This window comes from Ambystoma mexicanum, chromosome 3p (genome assembly GCF_040938575.1).
Source record: "Ambystoma mexicanum isolate Mex_15411 chromosome 3p, UKY_AmexF1_1, whole genome shotgun sequence".
Classification (NCBI taxonomy): domain Eukaryota; kingdom Metazoa; phylum Chordata; class Amphibia; order Caudata; family Ambystomatidae; genus Ambystoma; species Ambystoma mexicanum.
This window is the reverse complement of record NC_090925.1, coordinates 830194110-830207108: the sequence shown is the minus strand read 5'-3', so window position 1 is coordinate 830207108 and position 12999 is coordinate 830194110. Positions and strand designations below refer to the sequence as shown.

General features: G+C 46.2%; 1 protein-coding gene across 2 annotated transcripts in view; it reads right to left on the bottom strand.

The window, feature by feature from the left end:
- The window catches only part of PRSS53 (serine protease 53), a 552473-nt gene that overhangs the window by 137869 nt on the left and 401605 nt on the right, over positions 1 to 12999 (bottom strand). For both annotated transcript variants that reach the window (XM_069651910.1, XM_069651909.1), the window contains exon 10: positions 4653 to 4884. In XM_069651910.1, coding sequence (XP_069508011.1) covers positions 4653 to 4884 — 232 coding nt within the window. The remainder of the gene's footprint in view (positions 1 to 4652; positions 4885 to 12999) is intronic.

The window sequence follows — 12999 nt, the reverse complement described above, 5'->3', positions numbered from 1 at the left end:
CCCCAGCTTTTGTCTGCCTTCAGCACTTGCCTCGGCACACCCTCCGCACTGGTGATTTGCACTTTCCACCCAACGCCTTCCTGGCTGTATAGCACTTACCATACCTTGCACTTCATCAACGGCTCACCCTCGAGCACAGACACCACAGCACCTACTCCACTGCCCTCTTCCTTGCTGCACTTGCACGTTCTGAATACTGACAAGGCATAGTAGGTTTGGCCGTACCTTCCCCCACTGTTTTTTCTTTTTGTATTTTAATTGCACTGCTATCCCATGTTTCCTCCCTTTGCTCTGTGGGTGCTTTGAAACAGTAAATAGATACATTTAATGTGAATAGTAGGCTTTTTTTACTTTGATGGTTTCTACTCAGTAGAACTGTAACTTCCCATTCATCTGTGAGAAGGTAGATACTTTTCCAGATTTTTGTTGAGCCTTTAGTTTTCTTTTTTGATGCGGTTGAGTTAGGGAGAAAACCATTTGGTGATTTGTTTCTTTTGTTCAAATTTAAATGGATTTTTGGTCCTATGCTGGCCATGGTGGTGTTTATCCATCTGTGGTGTCATTGAGTTGATCATCCAGTGTCCTGTTCTGGATTTTGCATGTGTGATGGGGTTTAGATGTTTCAAGGTTTTACAAGGGGATGTCTGGTTCGATCTCCCTCCATGGTCTGGTTAACATTGGGGGTCCTAAGGGTGATTATGCAAGCGTTGTTGCTCTGATGAAGATGGTGAAGGGGATGGACAGGTGATCTACCCAAGGTTAGCAGACTGCAGAGGAAACAGTGGTGAAATTCTCATTGCAGAAGCCCCATCCAAGTTGTTTCCAGCTTTGTGGTGGGTCCTTTAAATGGTTATTTGAGGTTTAGTGTACTGAGGTTGCAGAGAGTGATTCTATCAATGTGTCGTCCTCCTTCTCAAGCCAGATGTTGATATCTTAGTGTGGAGAGTTGTTGGGCGATTATGTGAACAATTCGCAACTGCATCAGCTAGATTGTCTGAGAAGAAAAGGTTGAAGGATGGGGGTCTGTGGATGAACATGTGAAAGCTTGGGCAGATTAAGACGAGTGATTTGCAGTCCAGGATGTTGTCGAATAATGGAGTTGTAACTTTGGTGGAGTATGTGAACACTGGCAATTCCTCCTTCTCTCTTGGCTGTTTTCTTGACATACTTATCTTGTAGCTTTGGAGAATGGCTTGGCGTATAACGTCTGAGTGGTCTTCTGAGAGACAGGTTTCAGTGAAAAGAGTAGGTAATATGGCCTTGCATAGAAGATCATAGACATCAGAAGACAATTTGGTGATTAACCCGACGTTGATGACGAGGCATCAGTGTGATGCTGGAAATGCATTGGAGGGACAGGACCCCCCTGTCCTTGTCCTGTACTCCTCTTTCATGTGTGTTCTGTGTTATTTTCTGCGCAGGAGTCCATGTGGGACTCCTAGCAGTGCAGCTCTTCCTCTTTTTGGTTTGGGTGAACAGACCCTTGGCAGACCCTTATGGCACCCATGGGTGGGGGCTCAACCCTGTGCCCCTAGTGTATGTTTTTGGGCACCTGTGTGTGGCCCACAGAGCAGGTTATGGGCTGGTGGCAGCTCCATGCTGAATTTGACATCCTCCATTTTGGGATTCCGAGGCCCTGTCATTGGAATCAGTTGATTCCTGATAGGAGACAAGATGACCCCTGTGGCCTCTTGCTTTCTATTGCCTGTTACCTTGTTTTCCCAAAGTCCTGGGAAGCCCCGACTCTGTCCCTTCCCCTGACTGGCTGTTGGGTGGAAGTTCCATATATGTTATTGTGGGGAAGTCCAGCCCAGACTGGCTGGAGCCTTCCCAGTGACTGTATGTTGTGGGTACGCCCATGGGGGGGGACCTGGGTGAATGGAGTGTGTGACCAATATAAATTTCATGTTATGGGTGTCTGGTTTCTGGTGTATGACACAATGAATGAGACAGCCCTGCCCGAAACTGGTATGAATGCAGTGTGGAGTGCTGAATGGCTTGGTGCTTGTCCCAATCCACATTCCTAGTTGTGAGTGTCTGGATGAAGAAGAATGGCCTGAATGCACTGTGAGCTCAATTGGCTGCCTGCCTGCATGAATGCCCCACTGAATGTTTGGCTGCTGAGCTTGGCCCAGAAGTGTGAATAAGAGAAAGAACAGTATATCTGGGGACCTCTCACTTACTGGAATTGTTCAGAAGCTGAAGTCGAAACTTGATGCTTACCTTGAAGCCCAGCTAGAACAAGAAGGTTTTGCTGCTGTTTTCCTTTGATGCAATCTGAAAGCTGTCATGTCTCCAAGAACTGATCCAAGAGAGGACCTGGATAGGAGACCTCTTCGCAAGCTACGAGGGAGCATCAGGCACCAGTTAAACTTCACCGAGGCTCCCTGTAAATCCGCCCTCAAAAGGCTGCCGACAGGAGACTGTGACCACCAAGGAATCTGAAGGGAAGCACCAGGACATCGAGGCCATTGACGACCGCCACCGTCGACCGAGGTTCGGAGGACCGTTGTAACCTCGTCGACCGGAGCCGCAACGCTCCATTGCCTAAGACACTTTCAAATCTATGACTCCCTTGCTCGTCACCGTTGACCGCTTTGTCCTGCCGGAGAAAGTCCAGGTCGCCAATGAACTGAGGAGAATCCGCTGGTGTGTTTCCCGCCACCCAAAGTCCACAAAGACGCCAACGAAGATCCGAAAGCCAGCCGTGGTTGAGTCCTGATCGCCAACCGCCGATGACCCGACGCACTTACTGGGCCTACGTTCTTTATTGACGCTTTGTGGCAACAAACTATCATCGTCGAGGTGCACTGCATGCCTCATCTTCACAGGACGTGCACGATCGATCACCGACGGCCACCGCAAAGGTTGAAGCTGTCGTCTCGACAACATTGTTCACCTTTTCTTCAAGGGATCTCGACGATCCATGGCTCCTGCCTTAAAGGGAGTTAACTCACGAAGGCTCTGTCAAACACCCGTCGACAAACTCTGCTAAACCAGGTACATTGGGGTAGTATAACATTTTTAGAAGGGAGCAAGACTCTGCTAAAAATATATGCACTGGGCTTGTCAATATACTTTATTTACAGGTTGCGCAGGTGGGGGGACCCTCACAAAGAACTGTGTCTTTGGTAGGGACAAACATTCTGCCAATTGTTTAACCACTTGTTTCCCTCCTATGTCTGGTGTTGGTTCACATTGCTATTAGACTTGTATGTCATTGCAACTGTCAGCAGTGGGTGCATTTTAAAAGAGTCAAGAGTGAATTGTGGTACCACATAGATATTGTACATATTTATCATTATAGTATTGCCTGAGCACAAATTGTGCTATTGTGTGTATATAATTTGAACCTTATTTATATAAAGAACTGTGTTATCACTAACATAGTGTGTGGACATTCCTTTGCGGGGGCTTGGGAACTACACTGTACTTAGGAACCAGCCTGCATCACCTCCTGAGAGCTTAAGCCTTGATTGCTCGTCCATTGCTACCGCTTAGAGTATCTTGGCTGGGGTGCTCTGTGCTTCTACTCTGCCATATAGAGGGCAGGCGTTCAGATAACCCCCTCTCCAGACTTTACAATCAGGAGCCAACAGTTTATTTGTGGCTGCTTTTTGATGAAGAAAGTCGATCCGCTTGTTCCTTTATTTTGGTGGGTGGCCATTGATAGGCTCTTAGTTGCTGCAGGAAAATGCACACCCTGCTTTGGGAACATATTACATTCAACAGTTACATGTGAAATAGGATTCGTTTTTCTTAAAATGCAACTTTGAGCTATACGTGTGGTCTGTTTTTCAGTGAAAACTATTGTGTTCTTGGTTTTCAGGAATTTGTATGGTCCTTTCAATAAGAGAGCCTCCCTAGACCTGCATTCCATGTATACATTTCCTTAAACCAGTGAAGTTCAAATTGTGAATGCTCTTTTGTCTATTCAGAGAATTAACTGTATTGTGTGTGTTTCTTTACTAATCATTTCACTTTGAACCAACTGATGAAGAAATCTATGAGACTTCAAAAGCTAATGCATTGTTCCATCTCTGCATAATATTTCCGGTTAGTCCAATACAAGGCATCAAAACCTGCCTTTTTTGCAATTTTAAAATTCGACTAATAAGGTGCCACACCTTTCTTTGCACTTGAAAAATTAGTTACGTATTTGATCTGTCACTAATGCTAAATGAACAATAAAAACAGGTGAAAAGTGTAAATCTGTCTGCTAACTTTGAAGGTCTGGGGCATTTTATCCTGGTCATCCCAGGAAAGCAGAAATAAATGTCATGTAAGAGTCAATTTAGTTCTTCCATAAAGAAAAACATATATCTTTCTTGATCTCTAATATGAAGAGAGAACGAAGCCCTGAATCAGTGCCAAAAAATTTAAAAAATATAAATAGCCCTTAATTGCATGCATGGTGTCCATCCGCAGGTGTTCTGTACCATAGCACAACTACGACAATCCTTTCCTAGGACAGTGCTTAAATCCACTTCATTCAAGCCTCAGATGGCTACCAAATATTCTTATTGATTAAAAGAACAAAAGGTATCCTCCCAAATCCGTATTTGGTCCAATCAAACATATTCAGGGAAATCAAGTTCTCATTCAAAGCTCATAAACCATCACTCACTTCTCATTGGAGAGTCTCACCCCACCTGAATCACTGGCGTCGGAACAACTCCCATTGTCAAGACCAGGTGGGACCGAGATGGCTTGTGGAGCAAAGTAGGCCTCACGTGTTAACTGCTTGATCCATTCCTGGAAGGCAGAGATTTCTGTGTAAACAGCTGGGTGGTCTGGCCGTCCACAACTACCACCAAAGCTGCCAATGCCAGCCAGAAACCAGGCTCCGTTTTCATTGCAGAATAGTGGTCCACTAGTGTTAATCTACGGTAAGGGAGAAAAGACAGACTCAGGATGAGCATGCAGAACCGTTTTCAATTATTCCTCAACCAGCATGAATGACCAATTAATGCAAGTGTGGATTGGATTTAGCAAAGCAAGCACTAACTTTTACACATTGACACTTTTTGTACTAAATGATAACTAATTATGTGAACTTCCTGCTATTAGGGAGATGTTCCTTAGTCCTGTTATGAAGTCCCTTGCCTGGCTTTAATACTCGCAGGGAGAGTGACTTGGGAGCATGATACCACCCTGAGTCAATGGATGATGGCCTTGGGGGTGCACTACGAGCAGTTTGAGAAGGTTTATGTAATTTTGGGCTGTGATCGGCGTCCACAGGCCATGTGCTGTGTGATGAAGGTAGTAGGCTCCCCACCTGGTGAGTGATGCATCCGTTGTGACAACTGCTTGCAATGTAGGGTTGTGAAAGGGTTTTCCTTTTAACAGGTTCTCCTTTGTCCACCAGAGAAAAGCTTGTACTAGGGTTAGGGAAACTACCACTAGATCGTCCCACTGACCACTTGCCCGAGACAACTGTTTCGCTAATCACTTTTGCATTGGACGTATGTGCAGCCGTGCGCGCGGGACCAGACAAATGCATGATGCCATCATCCCGAGCAAGCGCACTGCTTTGCGTAGTCATTTGGCGACCTGCCAGATACTGTGGTATTTGCAGCAGTATGTGTTGCACTCTTTCATTTGACGGAAAGACTAGACCCTCTTCTGTCTTAATGACAGCTCCTAAGAACTGTTTGGTCTTGTTTGGAACGAAACTCAATTTTTTCTCATTGATTGAGAAACCCAATTTGAACAGGAGATTGCTTGTTCTGTGGGTATTTTGCTTGCAAATTTGCGGGGACTCCCATGTTATCAGCCAGTCGTTCAGATAAGGGTACAATGGGATTGCTTCTCTGCGCAGCTGCGCTGCCACTACCGCTAGTACCTTGGTAAATACCCTTGGAGCAGAGGCTATGCTGAAGGGTAGTACCTTGAATTCGTAGTGTTTTGGTTCGCTATTTTGAAACGCAAGAACCTTCTGTGCGCTGGGAAAATTGAAATATGAAAGTATTAATCTTTCATATCCAAGGTTGCCAAGTAGTCCCTCTGCTTCAGCAGTGTGATTACTTCCTGTAGCGTTGTCATGCAGAATTTTTGTGGCTTGAGATAGGCGTTCGCAGGGCGCAGGTTTAGTACAGGGTGCATTAAGTCTTTTTTTGGCACAAAGAAGTACATTGAATAAATTCCCTTGTTTACCTGATTTGCCGGGACGATTTCTATGGCGTCCTTTAGAAGCAGTGCCTTCACCTCTTCCAGTATGATACATTGTTCTTCCTGGGAGGTGTGTCTTTGTCTTGGCGGGTGGTTGGCTGGTGTTTGGATCAGCTCTATGCAATACCCCCGCCACGGTGGAAAGCACACAGTTGTCCAAAGTGATCCCCTCCCATGCGTGGGTAAAGTGTGAAATATGACCTCCTACTGGAGTGGCATGGGAGGGAACCTGTAGTGGGTGGTCATTGCTTAGGGGGAGGAGGGTGAGACCCCTCTTGAGGAGCAGGATCTACCCCTACCTCAAGATCTTTTTTGGCCTCTTTGTAAAACCCTCCGCTTTGCCTAAAGGGTTTGTTGGTGAGCTGCCCTAGTGATTTGAGGGTGTCATATTTCTCTTTTGGGCTTTTGAGAGCATCTTTCACTGCTTTGCCGAACAAGGCATTGGGTTCAATAGGCATGTTGAGGAGGGTTGCCTGGGTTTCAAGTTTGAAGCCTGATTGCCGTAGCCACGCATGGCATTTAATCAGTGTGCCTTCTGCCACGATTTTCCCTGCATTGTCTGCTGCGTCCAAGTTGTTTTTGAGGATGCAGTTGGCTACTTGTTTCCACTCTGCGATTGCGCGTGAGATCTGTGTTTTGAGCGGGTCTGGGACAGAGTCGATCTGTTGAGCGATTTCATCCCACTTGTGACAATTGTTACTGGCTAATAGTGTTGTGTTATTAGCAAATCTTGTTTGGTAGGCTGCTGAAGAAGCCACTTTCCTCCCGAAAGTGTTGATTTTCTTACTCTCCTTGTCAGGAGGGGCTTTGGCAGAGGCCAGAGGGGTTCCCGCCCTTTTTCATGTAGTAGTAACTACTAAAGAGTCTTGTTTTAACTGCCCCTGATATATAAGGGATCTGAGGGGGCTGGTCTGAACATCTGCTCGATGCACGGGTTGACTGCCCATGTTAAATTTTGTGTAAGCAGAGAGGGGTGGATGCATCTCTGCACTGATTGCAGCAGGGGGATAAATTGTGTCACTGATTTATTATCCCAAGGATATCTTCCACAAAGTCTTGTCGACTTGGGCTTCTTATGTGTCTATCTTGAAGTTCTCTGCAGCCTTCAGGAGCAGGTCATTATATTGTAATTGGTTAGCTACCGGTGAGTCTGCCACCGGTGGGTCGGTGTGATCTGTTGACTGGATGACGTAAACATCCTCATCGTCGTCATTATAATATTGGTCCATGTCCACCGTGTCCCCTTGGTTGTCTGGGTCTGTATAAGTGCCATGGTCCTGGGAGTCTTGCATGGTATAATAGTAAGTATCTTTCCCTAGGTCCTGATGCAAGGTGCAAGCCTGCGTGGGGTCTAGGCAGGCTTTTTTGGGGATTGGGTGAGTGACTGCTGCCCCGCTTTGAGTAGCTGCTGCCCCGCTTTGTGGTGTTCCGTGAAGATTTTGCAGGACCTCAGGGTGGTCATCAAAGTAATTAATAAAACAGGACATCCTCCTCATCACTTTATCAAATTATTCTGTTGTCCATTGTGAGAAGCTTGGTAGAACAGAGGGAGCCAGATTGGGAGTAGTGGGTGTAGGTGGTGGCTCTGGGACAGGGGTTTTCTTATGGTGCATAACCCCTGAAAGAGTGCCCTCTGGTGTAGGAAAATTCCTGTTTTTAGTAGCTTGAGCTTTTTGCCCTTGGTACGTCGAAGACTTACGGTCTTTCGACATACGGCCCTTTAACAGGGTATCGGGAACGTGTATTTTGACTAATTCACTCATCTTCAAGCACTTTGTACTTTTCTTGGAGGCTGTCAACGCGTCTTTCAACGGCAGGTCATCGGCACCCGAGAACTTAGTAGGTTTAGACACAGTGTCGGAAACTTTACCGTCTGTTCGGGGGCCTGTCGTGTGGAGATTGCGACCGCGATGGCCCAGAGGACAGGGATATTTTGGACCTCCCCATCGATGCTGCGTGTGCCTATCGGTCGGCGGTGTGGACGACTTTCGGCCGTAGGAGGTGTGCTTTGTGTGATGAGACTTGGTCATGCTTGAGCTGCCTGGTGTCCCGTAGCAAAACTACTGGCCTGCCTGATGGGATCGGAGGCTCGCACGTGGGAATCCGACGGATCCCGATCACCCTCACGTCGATGCTGCCGTCAGTGGAAGCTCCCTCGACGTCCATGGCGGCCTTGGCCTGCATGGCGTAGTGGGCCCAGTGTTTGGTCTTAACGGTTTGCACGACTTGCACTGTCCATCGGCTTGGTCCCTGGGGAGACAAAGATTGTACACCCGGTGCAAGTTTTTCCAGGGGAATTTCCTATTACAGGAAGGGCAGAACTTAAAAGGTGTGTTTTCCATAATGTATGGGAGTGGTAGCCTGGCGAAATAGATGGGAGTAAAGGGGAATATTCATTCTCTTAATGAGACTAGGATATGAACCTGCCCCCGCTATCCCTACTGTGCAAGCCTCAGAAATATATATATCTTTTTTTCTTTTTAAATGTTCATATGATATAGATAGCATGTATAGGAAGACATTGACACAGGCATGTGGCATGTGTTCATTATTGTTGCACTATTACTTTTGAAGGTTTACTATATTGAATGGTGTAGAATCATTCTTGGCTAATATGTTCTTTAGAGCTAGCTCAGACGATAACATCAAGAGATAGTGTTGTGGAATTGTAAGCAGTTATTTTAAAAGGAGCAGGTGGTAAAGTCTGGAGAGGAGGCTAAGCAGAAGGAGGTACTAGTAATAAAGGGAGTGTTAACAGCAGAAGGCAGGAGTGGCTGGATGGTGGGGGTAACAAAGGGAGTGACAGCCCTAAAAGGTAAGGCTAGAGAAGGGAAGTTGGTGAGAGAGCACGAGTGGCCTCTAGGTGAAGCCAGGAGTGACAAGGAGGTGGGAACAACAAGAAAGACCTTGAGGACCGAGTTGGGTGCCACAGGACCTGAATTATACCCAGAAGAAATGGGGTGTCTGGAGGCACAGTTTCAGAAGGCAGGGAAGATAAAACTCCAGAGTGAGGTACACACAGAAACTGCATGGCCCAGGAGTGATACCCAAGTAATCATCATAGGGGAGGGGATGATAGCGGTACAAAGGAGGTTGGAGGAAACCAGAGATCAAGGAGGAAGCCAAGGCAAGAGGCCACGACTTAGCCAGAACAGCCAGGTTCCAGTGGGCTAGTCAGGACCGGAGGTGGGGGGAAATAATGAGTCAAGGTCAAGGTTACAAACAGTTCGGAGTGGATAGGGGGAAGGAGCCCACAATTCACCAAACTTACCTTAGGGACATCTCCCTATCACTTCCTGTTGGCCACCAATAACAATCTATCTGGCCAAAGATATACTATCAACAGTAATTGTGGGGTGCTGGACCATGGAAAGCACATATTTAGCACAAACCAAAGAAGTGGGAACCCTATGAGTGCACCACGCCAGGGGTTAGAGTGGTGAAACAACCTCCCAGGGACTCTATACAGACTTAGAAGCTCATGTTCAAGAGAGCTGTACCGTGAATGGAAGGTGTAAAAGTCTTGAGTAAGGCTTTTACGTCGTCCTTTCACACCACGGCTCATTTTCAAGCATTTGTATGACGGAGATGATGGGTGGAACACAACTTGCACCCTCCCTTCTCTCTGCCATAGAAATGCCCCAGCATCTGCACCAGCATGGATTTTCATGCCGGCGCGAATACTGGAGATCCCTATGTGGTCCATTGTACACGTTGCACAATTAGAATGAAAGTCTCCCCAACATGCTTGCATGTTGGGAAGGGTTTAATTGTATTTGTGAACACTGTTTACCATGTCTGCATGGTAAGCAGTTTTCACAATTGATATTAAACCCTCCCAGACATGCTTGCAAAATAAAAATCTATGAGTCAACAGTACATTTTCTTGGTATCCTTTTCAACCTAAAATGTCCTACCTGACTGGCCTCATTTCTAGGTACCAGATATATTAACCTACTTTGTTTACCATGTGGTGTCTTTGAGTTCCTGACTCTCCAATCCATAGAATGGTTCAGCAGTCAAGGCAACTCACCAGTAGATGTGGCTAAATTGAAAGGTACAATAAACACTTTTCATAAAAACACAATAAGGGACAGTTCACACAAAATGCCCATTTAAATATATTCTATAAGGATGCAGAAGTAAAGCTCAGACACAGCGGTAACATGTTTTGAGTCATGAACTTTTATTCAACAGAAAAAGAGGGTTGGTAAAATGAATTTCTGTCCCTAAAGCTAAGAGGGGATTACCTGCCTCAAAGAAAATAATTGAAAACGTCATGATGTCAAACAAATAGTCAGTCACTGTTGTGTCCAAAAACCCTACTACTGACCCTAAGACTCTTAACCTGTATCTAATGGGCAAGGATATTGTCTCAAATGAGGAAATAGTGTAAACCATTGCCAACACAAATTTCCAAATGTTTCTGGTTGTTTTAAGAAATAAGCAAATGTTATCTCCAAAAGAAACAATGTTGTAATGTCCAGGGAATGGCTTCTTTCACCTGGATTCATTCTTCTTCCACTTAACTAACTAGGAGGTTGTCTCCTTATTATGTGGTTTTCAGTTGTCTCCTTATTATGTGGTTTTCTTGAAAGTCCCCAATAGCACAAACGAAAGATCCATATCCCACGTTAAGTATTTCCATGTTCCTGGCTTCTTTTTGGACTTACCCAAAGTCCAAAACAATATTCTATTAGCCAAGGGATTGGTCTTCCTTTCCCTGTCCCCTTTGAAGCTTTCACAATATTGTACCACAAAACGTGTTATCTTGCTGGACACCAGACCCTGTATTCTCTCAGATAAAGTTCACCTTGGCCTTTGTCTCTCAATAGTGTGCGTGTCCCACACTTGCCATGCAGTAGTGTGCCATCTTAGTTTACTCTCCTGCCAAGCATATACATATTATCTCTTTATCTCCTTTGCTTTCAGGGTCCCAGACCCTTCTACTCTCCGGCTCTCATATGGGTGTGGGTCCCAGACTCGCAGTTCTGAATGGTGACAACTTGGTTCACTCTGCTGCCAAGCTTAGGGTTCAGTCTCTTTTACTCTCAGGGTCCCAGACCCTTGTATTCTGTTATCCTCATCATAAGGGTGCGGGTCCCAGACTTGTAGTTCTGAATTATGAAAGCTTAGTTCACTCTCCTGCCAAGCGTAGGAGTCAGTCTTTTACTCTCAGGATCCCAGGCCCTCTTATTTGTACTCGCTCCCTGGCTTCCTCAGGCCTCTAGTACCTCTTGTCCTGCCCGTGTACCTTTGTGTTTGGTTCACATTTTCCGAGCAGCAAGACATCTGCGCGAGGCTCTGGCTGCGTTCGGGTGCTTCATTTTGTCAGTCTCGGTGTTACGATGCTCTTCGCTTCTCCCAGAGGGCCTTTTCTTGAGCTGGTGGCTCCCAAGATCCAGGAACGCCCGGAAGGTTGCTTGGGGTAGGACATGCATAGTCCTTACGTCATGGACTACGTTCGGTCCTTCTCCCTTCTCCGTGCACGGCGTTCGGCTCTCCCGTCTTGCAGCTGGTGCTACAGCTTCGCTGGCAAGGCCTCTCAGGAGAAGGGATCTCTCTTACCTGGTTCCCCTCGTCTATTTTGAATGAATTTGTCCCAATCAGGTTCAGCAGGAGACTAGACCGCTCAGCACAGTTCTCGGGATCAATCCGCACACTCCTAGCTATTTTCTTTGCCCCGGTATTAGTAATACAAATAAATGGAAGGCCAGTTGGATTCTCTTGAGAGTTAGTTATTTTCTTAGAATAAGGTTGGCTTGTTATACAACAGAAGATATTAACACTGCAACAAGGGAAGGAGAGATTGGCTTTGGCAAAGAGAAAGGGGGTGTCAAAGCGGTACTATAGAGCGTTCTCTGTGAATAGTTGTCCCGAATCCCATAAGGGGCGTCCTCTCTCATGTGATCCTCCCCCTCTGCACCACCCCCAGGGGGACTATTGTACTGTGGATGCACAGCTCTGGCCCCATGGGAAAGGTCTCCCCCTAGGGGAGAAGGGACGACATCCACAGATCTGTTACAATTCTTTATATTAAATATGTGGATATGAAATAACTAAAAAATCTTTACAGTAAAGTACATCATTAATAACTTTTTAGAATACAGTATAAACTCAGAATAGTGATCTCACAGGATCAGGACATGCTAAGAGAAGTCCACAAAGTCCAACTGGACTTTTAATGAAACGCGTAGGCCTCAAAGAAAAGATATACCTGCAAGCCCATTGTTAATGTGTGGGCCCAGAGGAATCAACAGGCCAATGTTAACAATGGAGGTAAATAGGAGGTCCACACACAAGGCCCCACAGGCAGGGAGGACCAAAAGAAGACTTCCAGAAGTATAAGAGGACCCTGGAGATGAGGTCCAGTTTCACTCACCACTCTCCAGGACAGGATATTGCAGAGGAGGTTTGTGACGTCACCAAGAGGGACTGTCCCAGGTCCGGATGGGACGCTGAGCATGGGACCTCTACAGGCTTGGAACAATGAAACCAAGACCCAGAGGCGAGTCATGGCATCCCCAAAAGGAGAAATCAGTGAAAAATCAGAGCTGAAGTCACACCTTTGAGGATCCTGCAGAGTGGAGTTCTTGTTGATGCAGTGGTGGTTTTCTGGCCTAGGATTCCCTGCCTTTATTCTGGGGACTCATCTTTCAAGCGCTGAAACGATGTTGGACAGGCAGAGGTCTGCAGACCTTCCTATGGTATCTGCAAAACCACCACCCAACCAAAGGTAGTGAATTTAATGGGGTTCTGGCGTCTCTTCTGACTAACCAGAAATGTGGCAAAACCAGAAGGCGAGCACTGAAGCCTTCAATTATGACC